The sequence below is a fragment of the Camelina sativa genome, chromosome 2 (assembly GCF_030686135.1).
Source record: "Camelina sativa cultivar CO46 ecotype springtype chromosome 2, ASM3068613v1".
NCBI classification, from domain to species: domain Eukaryota; kingdom Viridiplantae; phylum Streptophyta; class Magnoliopsida; order Brassicales; family Brassicaceae; genus Camelina; species Camelina sativa.
In genome coordinates, this window is record NC_141881.1 from 12525874 (window position 1) to 12546526 (window position 20653).

The 20653-nt window shown below is 36.0% G+C and overlaps 3 protein-coding genes and 2 pseudogenes across 3 annotated transcripts; 2 read left to right on the plus strand and 3 right to left on the minus strand.

Annotated features, from left to right (window-relative positions):
• Positions 1-6140: 6140 nt before the first annotated feature.
• On the minus strand, positions 6141-8681 carry LOC104719593 (transcription factor bHLH81). Its single transcript, XM_010437540.3, has 5 exons — positions 8050-8681; positions 7343-7489; positions 7046-7111; positions 6551-6619; positions 6141-6411 (listed from the first exon to the last, which is right to left on the minus strand). Exons 1-5 carry the CDS (start codon positions 8503-8505, stop codon positions 6358-6360), a joined length of 792 nt encoding a protein of 263 aa, XP_010435842.1. The 5' UTR covers positions 8506-8681; the 3' UTR covers positions 6141-6357.
• Positions 8682-10266: 1585 nt separating this feature from the next.
• Positions 10267-10758, minus strand: LOC104719598 (uncharacterized). The gene has a single exon (XM_010437548.2). It carries the CDS (start codon positions 10729-10731, stop codon positions 10369-10371), a length of 363 nt encoding a protein of 120 aa, XP_010435850.1. The 5' UTR covers positions 10732-10758; the 3' UTR covers positions 10267-10368.
• Positions 10759-11320: 562 nt separating this feature from the next.
• On the plus strand, positions 11321-11941 carry LOC104749422 (uncharacterized; annotated as a pseudogene).
• Positions 11942-12146: 205 nt separating this feature from the next.
• LOC104719605 (patellin-5-like) lies at positions 12147-16069 on the minus strand. The gene is made up of 4 exons (XM_010437559.3): positions 13246-16069; positions 13028-13152; positions 12783-12933; positions 12147-12656 (listed from the first exon to the last, which is right to left on the minus strand). The coding sequence occupies exons 1-4, from the start codon at positions 14569-14571 to the stop codon at positions 12399-12401; spliced, it is 1860 nt and encodes a 619-aa protein (XP_010435861.1). The 5' UTR covers positions 14572-16069; the 3' UTR covers positions 12147-12398.
• Positions 16070-17481: 1412 nt separating this feature from the next.
• Positions 17482-19804, plus strand: LOC104719615 (uncharacterized; annotated as a pseudogene).
• Positions 19805-20653: the final 849 nt, after the last annotated feature.

Sequence of the window (20653 nt, forward strand, 5' to 3'; positions counted from 1 at the left end):
GCCGAGGGTGTAGGTTGCTTTGTCATAATCTTCATCATCTCCGGCGTCAAAACAGAGTTCCCGTCCATCTGCAGCCAAGTAAAAACCTTGGTGAGGGGATCGAAATCCAAGGAGCGGTAAGATGTTGCGGTTGACTGCGAAAAGAGACGGTAAGATAGACAGAGACCAGGGCTAGTGGGGCAATCATGGCTCTCAGAGACAGTAGCAGGTGGCTGGGATCTCGATGGAGCAAGCTCACCAAGGAGGGACACCGGATGCAGAGGAGAGGGAGGGGGTTGAAGCTAGAGCATGGTCGGAGGTGAGATTCAAAATCTTGAGAGGTCTCCGATGAAACTGAAACAAGAACCAAACATACTAGAAAGAACATGGGAGAAACGGAGATGAAGAAACAGAGACCCAGCGACGCCGATCAGACTCGACGCCACTGGGAGAGGATGTCTCGGTGGCTGTGCCAGAGAGAGGGTAAACATCTTCCTTTTGTTTCTAAAAATCATGTCAGTTCAACTCCTTTTGAATTAATCCATATTGATACTTGGGGTCCCTTCTCTGTTCCTACTCATGATGGCTTTAGATACTTATTAACCATTGTTGATGATTGTTCTAGGGCTACTTGGGTTTATCTCCTTAGGAATAAGTCGGATGTTTTACAAATCTTCCCTAATTTTGTCACTATGAGAAACTCAATTTGAAACTAAAATTAAAGGGGTTAGGTCTGACAATGCTCCAGAATTCAATTTCACTTCCTTTTTCCACTCTAAAGGCATTGTGCCATTCCATTCTTGTCCTGAAACGCCACAACAAAATTCAGTGGTGGAAAGAAAACATCAACACATTCTTAATGTGGCTCGTTCTTTATTTTTCCAATTTAACATTCCAATTTCTTATTGGGGTGACTGCAGTCTCACTGCAGTTCATCTTATCAATAAGACTCCAACTCCTATTCTCAAAGATAAATGTCCTTTTGAAGTTTTAATAAAGAAACTTCCTGACTATCCTGAACTTAAATCTTTTGGTTGTCTTTGCTATGCTTCCACTTCTCCTAAGAACAGACATAAATTCGATCCCAGAGCTCGTGCTTGTGCCTTTATAGGTTATCCTAGTGGCTATAAAGGTTACAAACTTCTTGAAATTGAATCTAATACTATCATTGTCTCACGGCATATAGTATTTCACGAGGAGCTCTTTCCTTTTCTTGGGTCTGATACTTCACAGAATGCAATGTTCTATTTTCCTGATCAGATACCAACTCTTCCTGTGGATCACAATTCATCTACTGATGATCCTTCTGCATCATCATCTTCTGTAGAGCATCAACCTTCTGTTGAGCCTATTAATGATGTCCTTGAACCTTCTGTTCAAACATCCCACAGGAAGACAAAGAAGCCTGCTTACCTTCAAGATTACTACTGTCATTCAGTAGGATCTTCAACCATTCATGAAATTTCTCAGTTTCTCTCCTTTTCTTTTTGGTTTCCATTGACAAAGAAAGAGAACCCTTATCCTATACTGAAGCAAAAGAAATTCTGGTGTGGTGTGGAGCCATGGATGATGAAGTGGATGCATTGGAGGACACTGAGACGTGGACTATTTGTACTCTACCTCCTGACAAGACTTCCATTGGTTGTAAATGAGTTTTTAAAGTCAAGTTCAATTCTGATGGCTCTATGGAGAGGTATAAGGCTCGGTTGGTAGCCAAAGGATATACTCAAAAAGAAGGTATAGATTATATTGAGACTTTTCTCCTGTGGTTAAGCTTACATCGGTTAAATTGATTCTGGCTTTGTCCGCCATTCACAATTTCTCTCTTATGCAACTCGACATCTCCAATGCTTTTCTTAATGGCGATCTCGATGAGAAAAATTATATGAAGCTTCCTCCATGTTATGCTGACAGAAAATGTGTTGTTTTGCCTCCTAATGCAGTTTGTAAGCTGCAAAAGTCTCTCTATGGTCTCAAGCAGGCCTCTCGCCAATGGTTTCTGAAGTTTTCTTCGACCTTGTTGTCTTTGGGGTTCACTCAAACCTTTGCTGATCATACTTGCTTTCTCAAGATCACTGACACTCTCTTTTTATGTGTGTTAGTTTATGTTGATGACATAATTATTGCGAGTAATAATGATTCAGAGGTTGATCTCCTGAAGTCTCAGCTCAAATCCTTTTTCAAGCTGCGGAATATGGGTCCGTTGAAGTACTTTCTGGGCTTGGAGATAGCCAGATCTTCTGAAGGGTTACACATTTGTCAACGTAAGTATGCTCTTGATCTTCTTGATGAAACAGGGTTACTTGGTTGCAAACCCAGCAACATTCCCATGGACCCGCATGTGAAGCTCTCCAAAGAGAGTGGTGGCGAGTTTGTTGATGTTGAGTCTTACCGGCGCCTTATTGGGAGACTGATGTTTCTCCAGATCACACGTATGGATATCATGTTTGCGGTCAATAAACTTAGTCAGTTTTCTCAGGCTCCTCGTGTTTCACATCAGCAGGCACTTTACAAGATTCTTCACTATATCAAAGGCTCCATTGGTCAAGGTCTTTTTTACTCATCCAAATCGGAGCTTCAGTTGCAAATGTTTGCTGATGCGACTTACTCCTCTTGTCTGGATAAGAGACGCTCAACTTCCGGTTTCTACTTGTTCCTTGGCACCTCTCTTATCTCATGGAAATCCAAGAAGCAAGATGTCGTCTCCAAAAGCTTTGCTGAAGCAGAATATCAAAGTCTCTCAAAGTCGACGGATGAGCTCGTTTGGATCACAAATTTCTTCAAGGAGTTGAGGATTCCTCTTTCCAAACCCACGTTACTTTTCTGTCACAACGAGGCTGCTATTCACATTGCAACTAATGTTGTCTTCCACGAACGCAACAAACACATCGAAAATGACTGCCACAACATCCGTGAAAGGTTAGTTGCTGGTTTGTTTCAACTGTTCCATGTGCGTTCCTCTTTGCAGTTGGCTGATCCTTTCATTAAGGCTCTCTATCCTGCGCCGTTTCACGAAGTTTTTGGCAAGATGGGTCTACGAAATATCTTCTTCCCATCTTGAGGGGGCATATTAGTGTATATCGGTCAATTCGTTAGTGTAGATAGTCAATGTACATAAGTCTCTGCTTGTATTAGAGTATCTCAGGCTTTGATTTAGGCCTCTAACAACTGTATATAAACTCACAATTGTAAACTTTATTGAATTAATGAGAAAGATATTATTTGGTAAAAAAGAACATCACTACAAATTTTAGCTTAGTCTTCTATATTGGTTTTTTCTATCTTGCATAAAATATATTGGCCAACATCTAACATTCTTGAATAGAATAAAATATACATCTTAATTATGCGGAAGAACTCGAGAACATATATTTTCATAATCAAGAAAATTCATTTTGTTATGATTTAATAAGTTCCTTAAAAGTCCCAATATGTTTTTATTGTGGATAATGCATTTTTTTTACGCAAAGAAATTATATTGAGTTAAACTGAGTCATTACAAAGTGGTTGCAATAGCCAAGCAGGCTTTGTTACAGAATCAATATAGTATTCAGCATTATGACAACCAAATTTTACTAGAGAATGAGCAACTGAATTACATGATCTCTTTATAAAAGTACATGCAAAAAAAAATTTAGATCTCCAAAGCTGTATATCTCTAAACATGTTTGAGAGAGAAGCATTTTCTTTTTGTCCGTTAACAAGTTTAATAAGAGTCTCACAATCTACTTCAAATATTGTCGAAGTATAATCTCAGATCCATGTATGTTGGAGGGCCAGTAAAAGAGCCTTATCCAATATTGTGGATAATGCATAAACTACTACTACTACGTAACGTTCATATACCTCATGAGCAGAAACTCAAGAACCTATTTTTCATGATAAGAAGTATGCATCCGCATGGTCAAGAAAATTTCATCAAGCAAGTACTGAACGTGTGTGGTGTGAGTGTGTCTGGGAGAGAAGAGACATGGTAAGGGCAATTGGGGAAAAAGCTTAGACCGACGCCTTTGAACAACCAAGCTGCTTGTTTCGTTTGACTCAATTAAGCTTCAAGTCTCCACAGTTATTAACAAATTTTGATAAGAGAATCATCATCAGTCTCTATCGAGTTATATATACGTTTATCGAAATACTAAACTATACTTGGTGTATATATATAACCAAAGAGCATGGAAATTTCTATATTGAACCTGCCAATAATATATAAAACTAGTTTGAAATTTACAAAGAGCATAGAAATTCACCAATTTTTTTAATCCTCAAAGTTTTAAATATCTAAAAACATTGCAAAGTAAAAATTCAAATTCATTTTTTTTTCGCAATGGTGTTTAATTCATGATAATCCAAAGTAACAGGCCAAATATTTTACATAGACAGCAAAAGTAAAAAGGCCAAAAACAAACTAAAGCCCAATAAAGAAACCTTAGACTGAAGAAATTATCTTAAACAGCACAAAGGACATGTGGCATTAGGGAAACATGTTGGATGACATGTGGCATTAAGGAAATCAAAGAGATGGAATCTCCGATCACGGCAGATTGTTGTGACGCCGGAAAACATCGAATCAGGCCGAAATCACCAGAGAGTTGCTCTTTTCTTGCAACAAATCTCAATCATCGTCGAGAGAAGTAAAGACGAAATCCCAATTTAAGCTTTGATGAGAATATGATTCCATTAATACAGATCCGAAAACTTCTTCAACTTCATATAACAACTTTTCAAATTTCCAAGGAAACTTTTGCACTTCAAGCTTGCTTGAAACCTATTCGAATCTATAAAACCCAGAAGATGTCCATCAATCGAAGTCAAAACTTCGGTCAATTTGCCGAACTTCGGTCAATTTGCCGGTGTCTTTGTTTTTGTTAGATCCGAAACCAAAAATCTCTAACAGGCGGTGGTGACGCCAAAGAGAGATCCGACCAATCTTGCTATGGAAGCTGAGAAGGAATTCAACGGTGCTGGTTAAAATCCAGCCAACGCCACCAAGGAAGCTGGCTGTTGCCAGAGAGGAAAAACACCATAAAAACCTTTCACTCTCTGAAGGATCTAGAGAGAGAGAAAAGAGATAAAAGTTTTTATCGATCAAAAACAAAGCCAGCCAAAAGCGCTATAGAAATCGCCGATACCGGAGACAAAACCGACCAACGACGCTAAGGAAGCCGCCGTTGCCAGAACCAAAGCCGGCCAACGAACGTAATCAATGTTTTTTTCCTATGATAAAAAATATTTGTACGTCTTGATTGTGCATCAAAACATAAAGAGTTCTATATATTATGGGATATAAACGAAATATTTTAAAGTAACCTTTCAGATTAACATTTTCAGTTTAATGCTTAACTAATCAATAGTCATTTATTTTAAGTGTCGGAGAATATTTATTTTAAAACAAAACAAATAACAAACATAAAATAATTTACCAAAACACAATAAAATTTAAAATATTTCAATAAATCTAATATATGATTATTATAAAGTTTCTAGTATGCAATATTTTAGGCAAAGTTCCAAAAATGATTGAATAGGACGAAACAATCTGTGTGATAGTTGGTGCTATGCTAATATGCTATAGTTCGATTAATGTTATAGGGACAATATTAAGATAAAAAAATATTAATAATAAATAAAAGCATCATTATCAGAATTTGTTGCAAGAATTTTCTGGTTTTGTAAGTGTTGATTCATTGATTTTTGACCAAGTGACTAAATGGTGAATATAAACGGAATTCAAGACCTAGTTGAGTACGAAAATATACTCTAAATGGTTTACTGTTGGTACGTCACAAAATCTAGAGTTTACACGGTCAGAGAGCCACGTATCAAAGCTAAAATGCATTCTTTGGAAAGCGAGACTATAAAGTTAATGCCGTCCAACTCTACAAAACCGACTCATTTCCCTCAGGCCTCAGCACAAGTGGGTGATGCCGACGGATTCCACATTCTCGAATTTGGACTTTCTATTTTAAAGAGTGGTTTCTACCCTTAGTTTGCTTGGTATGATAAACTAGCAAGTGAGGAACGACGACATAACTAAATTATGTAGACAAAATCTTGAGCGATTCTGTCTTCGTTGGTGAACTGTTTAGAAATACTTTAATATCATTAAACAGAGTGAAAAAATTGAAAACAAAATTTTAATCCAAATTGATGATACGAATACATCCTCAAAAGTCATTTCTTATAAAGAATATATATGTGTTACCATTAATTTGTTAACTTTCTTCATTATTGTACCAAAAAAGAAAATATTTTACACCTACATCCATTTAACAAATAATATACTTATCAACCTGACACACCCATCTAACTCAAGCTAAGATCATCTTTCGAATTTTTCGATCAGATCATTGCCATTTATCCACAAATCAGGGGCAGACCTTATTGTTCTTCTTTAGGAATGCATGCGCACCTCTTCTGTTCTTCTGTTAACTCCTAAATAATGCACACCAAAATTAAAACCAAATCAGAAATGGATAATTCAATGTGAAAAACTCTTTTTTCTATATACTTATTTTACTAATCATTTTTAAATCATCTATTGGGTTACCATATATTCACTTAGATCATTTACCTGGATCTGCCTTTGAAGAACTTTCACGTATTCTACAGCTTCTTGTAACATGTCTGCAGTGTTGGTTTGCTGCAACAAAGAAAGAAAAAAAAGTAAACCGATATCCTTAGAGCCTATATATATATGCGAGAACTCGAAGCTTCCTCACTTTGTTCATGATCTATAGGGAGATAAAACCAAATTCATACTTCACGCTGAAAAAAAATCTGGTATTTGATCGAAGGGACAACAATTTAAGTCTATTTTCAAGATCCTTCCCATTGGATTTGAATTGTTTAAACCTTAGTACCGGAGATGACCACCGTAATTTTGAAGTTGCATCACAATCATCAACTGTCGCATTTTATGGTCTCTTTAACTTAAGGCTAAATTATTAACCACTAACTTCTAACCTTGCTGAAAACGTGTATAAAATTTGACCCATTTACAATCAATATAATCGTATAAGACATCCTTAGTCAATTCAAATTGTATCTACTTTGATAGTGATATTACCTTATCCATATTAGGTACAAGCTCTTGTAGCTTCCTTATCCTATCGCTTATTCGCGTTCTTCGTACCTACAAAATGAAAGGTAGGAGGAAAACATAAATGCTTATTCGAAACTCACAAGGAAGAGAACAGAGCAATTCTATGTTCAATGAAGCATATTGTAAATCACTAACTTCTATGAATGGAAAGTAAATATAGAACCTTTTTAATCGCTAAACTTCCATGAATTAAAAAGTAAAGATATAAAACTTGATCACAAAATTTCAATGAAATGAAAGAAAAGATTGAAGATATTTTACCCTCTCGGCAATGCTACGAGGATGAGTGGCACAACCACGTTTAGCACGAACCCTAAAGGCAACCGAGTCATCCATAAGATTCTCCATGTTCATATCCGTCATGCTTGATACACCGGCAGGAACTTGACCGCTGCTTTGCTCTCCTTTCTACTTACAGAAAATATTTCCGGAAAGAGCCAATCAATATTTAAAATCTTAATCAACATCACGCAATGCATAGGTTATACATGTATTCCCTACCATCCAAATAATATTAATGTACCAAATGGTGTGGAGGATCAATACATTAGCCACCGAAATCGACATTACCAAATTAGGATATACCATGATACCATCATGTGGACTTATGTTCTTTTCAACAATTTGCCCATATGAACATTCTTTAATGTTCACACCACACACCAAAGCAACAGAGACAACAACAAAAGGAGAAATAAAAACTGCAACCTTTTTTTTTTTGTTAAAATAAAAACTGCAACTTGCTGCTGCTGGCTCTGGTTCAGAAAAACATACAAGTTGTCAATTTTAAGACAAGACTGGTCTTTTCAATCTCGAGAACTTTAGTCAGCAGTTTAACAACAATTTCAAACAACTTGGCAAATCTAAAAACAAATACTAAGGCAGTTAAGTTCATCCTATTTTTGGTAAGTTAAAAAAAAAAAACTTTTTGGTTGAACCAAATGGTTTATAGAAACAAAATCTTTTACCATTTGAGAAGTAAACTCAGGAGAAGAGAAGAGTGCTTCCATTTCTCTAGACCGTTTACTTCCGGGAGAAACATCGATATTCCCGGATAAGTAATCGTAATTCGGCGGAATCCCAAAGCTTTGGATAAATCCATCAGAACCACTGAGAAAATCCGCCGGAGTACTATTCTGTCGGTGAAACCCACCTTGTTGATACAACCCTTGCTCAACCGGAATAGGGAACTCGAACGAGCCACGACTTATTGGTAAATCGTTCGAGCTCCCGGTAAGCAAATCGGTGAGACCAAGATTAGGTTTCAAAGACTCTTCTTCATCTTCCTCAAGTAAAGCTTCAAGCCAAGTCGCTGGAGCTGAACGGATCCTAGACAGTCCACTTCGACTCAGCCCTCCTCCTCCTCCTCCTCTGCTTCCTCCGTCGTCTCCACCGCCGCTACTACCGACGGATGTTGATTGCATCCCCTTTGGCTTTTCTTTGGTTTCAATAGACAACACTACTAAAGTTTTTTTTTTTTCTTTTTTCTTTACATTTTTTTTGTTTCTTGCTCTGTTTTTTTTCTTTAATTTAATTCAGCAGCAGACCAGGTTCTTGGATTTTTATTTTTTGTCAAATACAAAAACTGCGGCTAGTAATTAATAAAGAACCCTAACCGTCTGATTAAGATACTTTCCAAACACTTGACTAAGATAGTACAGAACCTAAAAAGGTTAGAGATACGTCAGCGCGTAACAGAGTAACATTGCTTTAACGTCATAGTTCTGTACAGAACCTAAAAAGGTTAGAGATACGTCAGCGCGTAACAGAGTAACATTGCTTTAACGTCATAGTTCTCTTTTGTTTCCTTTTTTTTTTATTTGGTAATGATAAGATTATGGTTTACAGTACACCACTCAGTTTATTCAACCACTCGCGATGGATGCTCGTAAAGTCCACCTTCTTAGTCCGACAAGTTTAGTTGAACTTATTATTAATTGCCGATATATCTGAAAAATGCGACTTTTTATTTGGGAAAAATATTGTTTAATCATGAACTTACACAAAAACGTTATTTAAATTATCAATTTTGCCTGCGGTCACTTAAAACATATAGTTACAGTTGACTCTCTGTTAAAACATGAAACCTTATTGACTAGGCCAAAAACCCCAGGTCGTAATTTTGGGTGACGGAGCAATTAACACCCGTTAACTCCGTTAGCTTCTCAGTTTGGCTGTCGTTAACAAATCCGTTAAGGATAAATACGACGTCATTTTTATCCACGATTCAGAACAAAAATCCCCAATTCGCATTGCAGTCCCTAGTTTTCCAAAATCAAATCTTTAAAACCCTAATTGATCCCGATGCCAAAAGTGAGAAACAAGGGGATGATTTCGTTTGTCGGAGATGTAATCAAAGCTCCATCACGAAACGAATCAGAGCCTAGTTGTGTATGACAGCAACGATGTAGATGCAGCTCCACCGCGAATCGAAACAAATAGTGTTGTCGGAGATGGAGCTCCAACGTCCTCTGTTCTCATCACTCGATTGTCCTGAATTGCAACTCATACTCGATTCATTCGTGTAGAAGACGAAGACGAAGATGAAAATAAAATTTGGGGATGTAATTGACGAAGATGAAAATTTAGGGATTTTTATTTCTGTTCTGAGTCGTGGATAAAAATGACGTCGTTTTTATATTTAACGGATTTGTTAACGACAACTAAATAGAGAAGCTAACGGGGGTTAACGGGTGTTAATTGCTCCGTCACCCAAAATTACGACCTGGGGTTTTTGGCCTGGTCAATGAAGTTTCATGTTTAACAAAGAGTCAACTGCAACTATATGTTTTAAATGGCTGCAGGCAAAGTTGATGATTTAAATAGCGTTTTTGTGTAAGTTCATGGTTAAAACGACATTTTTCCCCTTTTTATTTTAGCTGCGTTAGCTTTTTTGGTTAGAGAAATAAAAACAAACCCACAGAAAAACAAAATTATGACATCTTAATTTTTTTTTCTCCAGATCTGTTTATATCTATTTTTTTCTTGTTAATTTCGGTTTTTTAATCGATGACTAGATAAAACTTTGTGCTATATTGCAGGATTTTTTTTAATAAACTAATTTTAGGGCAATTCTCATAAATACCAGTAAAATATATATATATATATATATATATATATATATATATTATTTAATATAAATATATATATATATATATTGTCATATTTTTAGTACAGGTATTAAATTTCGTCCCATAATTATTATCATTAATTGTTGATCAAAAGTTCAAACATAAAATTTAAAAGCAATAATTTTCATAAAACGAAATGATTAGACACGATGATAACTAATGCTCATCATGTTCTTCATCCCATAACGTATCCAAAATCTCTTTAACAGAAGACGAGTCCGACCCAATGAGCCGGTCTAACTTATCCTCACTCCACCAACTTGTCGGCTGTATCTTACGGCAACCCTTAGATTTGTGGCTCGACTTGATAGCCGGCGACACATGGCAATTACTATACTTGGAGTTGGACCGTTCACTTTCTCCGGCGAAATTTGAATGGTTGGTAGTATTTGATGGCATTTTGATATATACTCCATTAGTCGGTGGTGAATAGAGCCGGTTGGTCAGTCGCGGATTGAAGCCCTGCGGACGAATCATTCCCGTCCTTACGATGCCTTGATGACGACCTTCACTCTTCATGTTTGCTTTTTTTGATTTGAGACTTGATGAAGTGTCGGATTATCAATGTCTTGTATATATATTTGAAAAGCCTACCATATGTTTGGGCCTCAAGAAAATACGAATAGTCAAAAATGCTTGTTAGCCAAGAAATTAATATTATTCTTTGCTTGCTTTTTGTTTTTGTCTGTGCCATGAGATTGAAAAGTCTGTTCAACTGTTCAAAGATTGAAAACATTGTTGTTGCTTTTCCTAATTATGTCGACTTATTTAAGGATTAAAGGTGAAAACTTACATAAAATCTGTTATCGAAAATAGTCTATATATATGTAACTCCACATCAGTTAGTTTTAGTATCTACTTATTTTTTATTCAGTTGATATAGATTATATTTAAACTAAAATAATAATCTCCTTAAGAAAATAAAGGTTAAGATATACACAATCACTAATGTTTACGTAAAATTATTTTATGTCAAACAATCTATTATTTATGTCAACCTAAAAAATAGTTCAACCATTCACCAAATTTATTTATATCTTTTCAAAACTAACTGTTAAATTTATTAACTACTACACAATTTAAACCAAAAAAAAAAAAAACAAAATGTCATACGAGGTCGGCAAGCGTCAAATATGTACATGAAAAAAGAAGGTAAAAAGTCTTATAGTACAAAAGTAGCAAGTCATGCACGCCGCCGCCTCCTTCCGCCGTATCAACCGCTGACGTCATGCTAACCGCTGCATCTTGGTTCCATACGCCGTGGCGTCGCATCCTCTTATTTCTCCTCTGTTCACCTCTCCTTCTACCTCTTCTCTGTCTTTCAATCCCTCTCCTATGTGCCGTCGAGATCTTCAGCCTCCTCCTCAGCCGGTTCGTGAACCTCCACCTTCCTCCTCCGCCGTAGAAGAAGTCGTCGCCGTTGATGAAGATGATTTACGGCTCCGGAGATGTGAGGAAGGGTTTGGAGTTGAAGTAGAAGATGAGAATGGAGAAAGTGGTTTGCTTCATAGATACTTAGATGATCAGTTGAGTTTGGCTAGATCCATTTGCGAAGATGACGACGGCGATCAAGAACGTGATTTAATTAGGGTTCCTCTTTTGTCGTAATTTTATTTTGTTTTTACTTTAAAATTTTATATGTGAATATTCCTTTTTTTACTCCAAATTTTAAAATGTAGATAAATGAATATATATATATGACCAATTAATCTCAATTTATAGTTTGTGACCATTGTTATTCATAAAACCTGAACTTTATCATCAACATACTCATCCTTGTCATTGATTTTAGTCACGATTGATCATGATTGGTCTTATAAATTACAATTTATGATATTTTTTGTTTTGCAATCTAGTGCACGTAAAAGTACTCATGTTTAGTCTTTTAGTCTTTAGAGACGAGACGAGACGAGACTGTGCACTAGACTTGAAGATACTACTTGAAGCCTATGGCTTGGTTTCCCTTTAAAAGCAATTCAACACACAAAACATCATCGTCCTTGGGGTGAAATTTGGATATGAGAGAAAATACAATATAAAACAAAAGAATTAGCAAAAACAGAACCACACAAGCCATATAAGTCACCAACATATAAGCAAGAAAGAAAAAAAAAAACACAACTAACAAATCATATGATCGTTCTAAACTAAGGAACACACGAAGAAAGAGAAAGATGCGAATTTACTTACTCACATGGCAAAGGCTTAACCTTGAACCTGTAGATAAGCATTTTCTTGGTTGAAGTCGGGTTATCCACGGATAGCAAAATCCTACCAACTTCTCCAACTTTAAAGCTCTGTGACACCACTGGTTCATTTTTCGCAGCCATCTTCCTTGGTTTCTGAATGATCACTGTATAACCTTCTTTGTTCTCCGGCACAAACTCTGCTGCATACGAAACCTCCCATCCCACTACTCTTATCTCCCACACAATCGTGCATTTCTGCATACAAAGTGTTTTTAGGCACAAATGTAAGAAGTAGGTTTTGGCCATCTTTTCACATTCAAACACACAGAAATGGGAGTTTCAAAATACTTGTATAAAGTGTCTAATACAAAAGTATCTCACCTCATAAACAATAATCTCGACGGTTTGTTTAGTAGCTGGTTTAATAGTAATCTCAGTAGCGACATCATCATGTGTGAAATCCGAGTTGCAATCGCAGTTATCCACACTTAGTCCGCCATACTGAACCGGGACATGTTCTGGTGAAATGTACCTATAAAACCAAAAGACAAGGGAGTGGCTTAACATTTTGCAATAGTTATGAAAACAATTTGAAAACAAAAACTTAAAAAGATTTTGATTATTACTTGAAAAGGGTCTCTGCAGATCTTGAAGGACCTGCGAAAACCAGTTTGCTCTTTGACCTTTGTGTCAAGAAAGGACTAATAATCCTATAGAACGCAAGGTACCACCATGGAACATTGATGAATATCTGATCATACACATTCAACATTCTACAATATCAATCTGAGCAATCATCAAAACATTATTAATTGTCATTGTCTATGTAATTAAAGATTCATACCTGTTTAGAGACAAACTCAGGGTAATTGTCCTGAAGAAGATGAAGAGCTTGCTTAGTAGCTAGCCTAAGCTCAGTCTTACCAGGTCCAGGAGAATTCTTAAGATCGTTTACTTGACAGATCGTTGAAACACTACCAGCTACAAAATCAAGATTCCTTATACTTTTTTCAAGAAACTGGATCCTCCATCTCAAGAACCGTTCTCTCTTCTCTTCATCCGAGAACGTTTTCTGATAAAGATCTTTGTTCTGAAACTCACCGTAGACATTGTAACAGACAGGATGATTCCCCTTGTCTTGTCCTTGCATGAACACAACCTTGTCTAAATCGTCCCCGAGGTTTTCATCGAGAAGCTCTTCGATGTTGAATTCGATTCTCCATTGGAGTGTCTTCTTGAGCATTGAGTAAGCTTCTTGGGGTTTGAAGTCTCTTGCTCTTAGGAACTTTAGCAAAACGACGTCGCTTCGGTCGTCTTTGAGTAGCGGCACACCCCATATAGAGCTTTTGCCTGAATCTTGTGATTCTTGAAGAAGGTTGCGGAGCTCGTGAAGTGAGTTTAACTCGTGTTCGGAAAGGTCGGAGATGTTGTTTGTCTCTTCTTTGAATGAGCCGAGACTACGAGGAATCTGAATCTTTGGTTTCTCTTCTGCTTCAGCTTCTTCTCTGTTCATCATATCAGCCAGCGATCTAGATTCACCGGAAGAAGCAGTAGTAGTAGGTGGTGCCGCCGCTTGAGGCTCTGGTCGCTTTGGTTCAGGTATGGACGCTGCAGCTTCTAACACCGCCTGAGGCTCCGGTTGCTTCGGCTCAGGTATGGATGCTGCAGCTTCTAACACCGCCGCGTCTGGTAGTTCCGGCTCTGTCCAGTCTTCTACCTCCATGTACTTCCTCCTCTGCTCTAACATCAGTTTCTGTGATGGCTCTGTCTCCGTCTTCTCTGACTCCTCCTCCGACGGGTCTGGCTCAAAAGTCACTGTCTCCGGCGTCATTTGATGTGTCTGCTCTGAATCATCTGCCCCATGGTTGAGAAGCTTAGGCTCCAAAGTCACTGTCTCCGGGGTCATTACTTGTGTCAGCTCTGAATCCTCCGCCGCGTGGTTGAGACACTCTTGCTCCGAAGTCACTTCACGTGTCTGCTCTAAATCCTCCTCCGTCACGTGGCTAGGCTGCTCTAGCTCCGGCATCAAAGGTAGCTGAGGATTTGGCTCCGGAGTCCCCAATGCCTGCTCTGCTTCCAAAGTTACAAGCTTTGGCTCTAGTTCTTCACCGGAGGTTGAAGGTGGCGGCGGAGTAGTAATAGTAGTAGTAGTTGGAGAATCTTGAGACATTTTTTATTTATTTGAGTTTTATTGGAAAAGGAAGAAGAAAGGGACAGAGACAGATAGAGAGAGCAATGTTAGCGGGTTTTTCAGGTAGAGAGACCAGAGAGAAAGAGAGAGAGAGAGAGAGAGAGAATGGTCAAAGAAAGAAGAAGGGTATCCAATGTAACTCTGAATTTACAACTCAAAAAGCTGTCTTAATAAAGTAAAAGATGTCTTTATCCTTTTTAAAGTAAATAATAAATGTAACCAGTACTTTATTAAATTATATTACCTTGGTGTAAGTTGTAACCACTAAAATAATGATACCCCATGTTCGTGCATATGTTTTTGGGTTTAGTAGGTAGTTAGTGCTCTTTTGAACATTTTGGGTTGAATTGCTAGTAGCACTCACGTTAGCAAGGTAAGACCGTTAATGAGAAGGACAAAAACAGAGTAGGAGTTTAAATGTTTTAGCTAATAAGTGACAAAGTTCTCATTACTAACTATAGCAAAACAAATTGTTTTTTTTCTTTTTAAATTAACAATTGAATAATTAGTTTAGAAAATATAGAATTTTGATTAATACTAACGAGACAGTATCTGATCCGAGTTTGAGAACCAAGTTTCGTTCTTATGAGTTTGGTCGATCATATCATGGGACCAAAATTATGAATAATTGGTGGAGATAAGATGATTATACTGTCTTGTGTAGGATACTTAGTTTTTTTTTTTTGTAGAGATAAGATGATTATTTTGTTTTGTGTAGTGGGTTCAGCTTTGGATTATTGATAACATTTTAATCGGTATAACATGCTATGATACATATTTGTGATGCGGATGCCCTTCCGTACAAATGTAATAGATGTTTTGTAGTTTTCTTATGACCAAACAATATTTAGTTTGTTAAAAGGTTCGAAAATATAATTTCGAAATTTAGTTCTCAAGAACACTATTCTGTACGTTGGAGGTCAAATATTTATCGCGATAAAATTAGTGGCCGAAAACTATCCCAACTAATAATTTGTTGGATTAAAGTTTGTTTAGGTCTCTCACTTAACATCTCTATCATACTAGTTAAAGCTACCGTTCATGTATTGAATCCAAAAGCAAAATATATTATGAAACGTTTTCTTCATTCAAGATGTTTTCATATGGACACAACACAAATGATTAAATACAACCAAACTAGACCTAAAGGAGATATATATATAAACAACTAAATTAATGCGTAACCGAATTAGACAACAGTAAACTTGAACTAAAACTTTTAAAAGGAAGTATTTGGTTGTTACCGATAATAAGGCTCCGAATGGAGATAGTGTATCAAGCGTAGCGGATCTAGCGGATCTAGTGGATCAAGTGGAAAAAAGTGAATCTAGCGGATCTAGTAAACAAGTGTGGATCTAGTAGATCAAACGGTTTAAAATTTATGTTTGAGGCTTTGAATGGGGAGTGGAGAAATAGGTGGTTCTTCAGTCCAAGTGGTTCCTCCATTTATGTCTTCCCATTCATCACCTGCAAAAACAAAAATCAAAAAAAGTGAAGGAAACACATATAGATAAGGATTTCTTGTCTTCTAGTAACAAAAGTGAATGAACCACATGAACCACTTTTATCTAGATATGGGAGGGGGTTCAAGTGGTCCAATAGTACAAATTATTGTATAAAATAAAATAATACAAAATTCACATGTTGGACAATGACGAAGAGAATGCAAATTTTTTTTTTTCTATAAATCTAATACTCACATCTTTCTTCATCATAACAACAAGAAAGATAGATAAAAAAACAAAAAGGAAGAGATTCCAAACTTCTTCTAGTGAAGCTGTAAGAGTGTAAGATATATATAATTTTTTTTTTCTTTCAAACATATATACATTATATTATGTTATAATGTTTATATTAAATTTATATTAGTTATGATGTTTAATTAAATTAATAATTATGTTGATGTAGTTAGTTTTATTTAGTAAATGAAAAGTTTCATACATTTATGCTTTTGACTAAGTTAGTTATAATGTTAATTAATCATAATGTTGGGATGTTTTTAGTTATTAATTAATAAGGAATCAATGGAATTTAAATTTTTTTATACATGGCTCATAACCTGTAATATATATATATATATATATTAAAATTATCTCTATATATGTGAACATAAATTTAAATTTTTTATAATTATTTGAAAAGTATATATGTTAATTTCCCTTACATAAACATACATACATTATAATAATCAAGTATATTGTTTAATTTAACTAAGTTAATAGTAATGCTGTTGTAGTTAATTTTTTTTTACTTATGTGAAAGAAATGCTAGTAAATTTTTTAATAATATATATCATGTTTTGTAATTATGTTTTTATTTTATAACATAGAGATTTAACAGTTTTGTAATTAATTTTTTATTTTATAAAATAGAGATCTAAGTAGGTTAATAAGACAATATTATGAATAAAAATTTAATAGCAAATAAGGTTTGTAAACTTTTAGTGAGCAAAAGTTATAATTGTATATGTATAATATTTTTATGTTTTTGACTAAGGTTTATAATTGTATAAGTATAATATTATTAATGTTTATACCATCGACATATATTATATAAGATTTATGATTCATGTCTACACACTAATGTAATACAAAATTATAAAAAACTCAAATTTATTATGTAAAAATAATTAATAGTCACATAATACAATATTTTAATAAATTTTTGTCATATATAACTAAAATATATACTGATTATAGTAAACTGATTTTTTTTTACAACTGTAGATATGACATCTAATCGTCGACGAAACACAAATTCTTCTGTACAAGCAGCTGAAAACTTTCCAACCGAAACATCAGCACGGGTAAAATATTTTATCTTAATTTATTTAAATATAGTTTTTTATAATTACGTGAATATATAATAATTTGTTCTAAAAAATATTGTAGAATGGAGCCAATTTCAAATGGACTCCTAGCAGTCTTTTTAGATTACTTGAGTTATATGATCAAGCAGCTGCGATGAATAATTATCGTATAGAAGATCCCACTCCTTTTGCAAAACAGTTTATGGTTGAAAAGTTTAACCAGGAGTTCGATTTAGAAATAAATTATAAGTTTTTCAAAGAAAAACTTGATAATATGAAAAAAAAATACAAGAAGTATCGAGAGCTTATGGGATCAACTGGTATCACGGTTGATCCTATTACATCCGTGATTAATGCATCTGAGTCATGGTGGAAAGATCGTGAAGTAAGTTTTCATAATCTTTATCACAACTCAAATATATTAACATAATTAAAATAACCAAATATTCTGAAATATTTGTTTTATAATAATATTCATAGGTATGTAAGATTGTACATGCATTTAGACGAAAGCCGCCACAAGGGTGGGAAATCATGGAACGTTGCTTCCAATTATATAATGTTCAATCCCAAGCTCAATACTCTGTCAACCAAAGAAGAGAAGAAATGATGAATGAAGGCACAACTAATAATGAAGATCGGCTGTACCGAGAAACATACGATGGTGAAATGTCTGATAGTCAAGATGCAGAGATACAAGAAAATGAAGAAGTGTATCGCGTTAACATTACCGATGAAACGCGTCCTTCAAATGAGTTTATTCAGGCACATAGGCGTCATAGTTCTGTGACGGTTGATCCGATTCAAATTCCTAGTTCCAGAGTTCAACAACGAGGACAAGGAAGACGAGGAAGTATGTTACAAAGATCTGCAAGAAATTCTGGAGTCGTACATGGGAGTGGTTCACGAGGAAGTAAAAAGAAGCAGTCATTTGAGACCACCCTAACCGATACAATGACCGGATTTAGGGAGTTCCAACGTCAAAGTTTACAATAATTACGCCCAAATTCATTCGACCAAGATGATTACGACGGCTTTGATGAGGCTGCAAAGATATTGGAATCAATGGAGCTTCCAAGTGATACAAAATTTTATTGGGCGTGCGTTGACGAATTAGGAGGAGACCCATTCTATCGTAAGTATTTCATTGATAGAGCTGAAAAACCTTTTGAAGAAAAGATAAATTTCTTACAAGCTTTAACTGGATATACACGTTATGATGAGTTTGTGGGAAAGCGGTTAACGTCGAGAAGAAATTTTGGGAGTCCAAGTGCAAGTGGTTTTCATTCAGGTAGTCCATCTTCTGGTGGTAATAATTCATGGGGGCAGACTTCAAATGTCCAATGGGGTCAACAACCACGTCCTCAACAATGGGGTACACCACCAAGTGCTCAGCAATGGGGTACACCACCAAATGCTCAGCAATGGGGTCAACAACCACGTCCTCAACAATGGGGTACACCACCAAGTGTACAACAATGGGAAACACAACCAAATAGTCACCAGTGGGGTACATCACCAAATGTTTCACAATGGGGAGCGTATCAAAATACACAACAATTGAATTCACCTACACAGTGGGGTTCATCATCAAATGATCAACAATGGGGATCATCATCAAATATTTCACAATGGCCTCCTCAAACAAATGTTCAGCATGGATTCTCATTAGAAACTCAAACTGAAACTCAAACTGAAACCACAACACCAAGGCCAATACCACGAACACGTAAATCTGGAGGATTATTCAACATTTGGGGAACCCATCAGGGGCCAAATTTAAATGAAACTCACCAAAATGATTCTGACGATGAAGCATAATATCTCTAGTTCTTTGCTATTAATAATGTTGCATTGTTTTTATTTATGTTTCTGTATTATCTTTTACTTACTATGTGTACTTGAATCATGTCTTTCAGTTTCTTATCAATTCTTTGTTTTCATCAAATATAGGCTTTTCGTATATGTCAATTGCGGTCACAAGGAATTCAATTTTTAAGTTACGAAGAGAGAACTGAGTTATGGAATCTGGAGAATGCACAATTTGAAGAGTTAATAATTCAACCAGCATTGAGTTATTACAATCGATATTTTGAAAGAGGACAAGTACAAACAGATGGTGGATTGAGGTGGAGAAATATTTGGCATCGATTACAAGAAGATCATGCTGCTTGTCTTCAGTTACTACGGATGTCACTTGATTGTTTCAGAACATTGTGTCACCAACTAGAAACAACTTATGGATTAAAACCAACACTGAATGTAGGCATTGAAGAGAGTGTTGCAATGTTTTTACGGATATGTGGACACAACGAAGTCCAACGAGATGTTGGTCTAAGATTTGGGAGAAATCAAGAAACCGTAAAGAGAAAATTTTATGAAGTGCTTAGAGCGACTGAGTTACTTGCTTGTGATTATATCAAAACACCAACAAGGCAAGAACTACACAGGATTCCGGACAGGCTAATGGATGGAAAATATTGGCCATTTTTTAGTGGGTTTGTTGGAGCAATGGATGGTGTTCATGTGTGTGTTAAGGTCACTCCTGATTTACAAGGAATGTATTGGAGTCGACATGATAGAACATCATTTAACATCATGGCAATATGTGATTTAAATATGTTTGGAATGGAGCACCAAGATCTTGTCATGATACAGCAGTTCTGTACGATGGCTCAAAACAATATATTTTAAATATATATTGAACTGCTGTATACAGAACTGCTGTACAGTTCTGCTGTATCATGACAAGATCCTGGTGCTCCATTCCAAACATATTTAAATCACATATTGCCATGATGTTAAACGATGTTCTATCATGTCGACTCCAATACATTCCTTGTAAATCAGGAGTGACCTTAACACACACATGAACACCATCCATTGCTCCAACAAACCCACTAAAAAATGGCCAATATTTTCCATCCATTAGCCTGTCCGGAATCCTGTGTAGTTCTTGCCTTGTTGGTGTTTTGATATAATCACAAGCAAGTAACTCAGTCGCTCTAAGCACTTCATAAAATTTTCTCTTTACGGTTTCTTGATTTCTCCCAAATCTTAGACCAACATCTCGTTGGACTTCGTTGTGTCCACATATCCGTAAAAACATTGCAACACTCTCTTCAATGCCTACATTCAGTGTTGGTTTTAATCCATAAGTTGTTTCTAGTTGGTGACACAATGTTCTGAAACAATCAAGTGACATCCGTAGTAACTGAAGACAAGCAGCATGATCTTCTTGTAATCGATGCC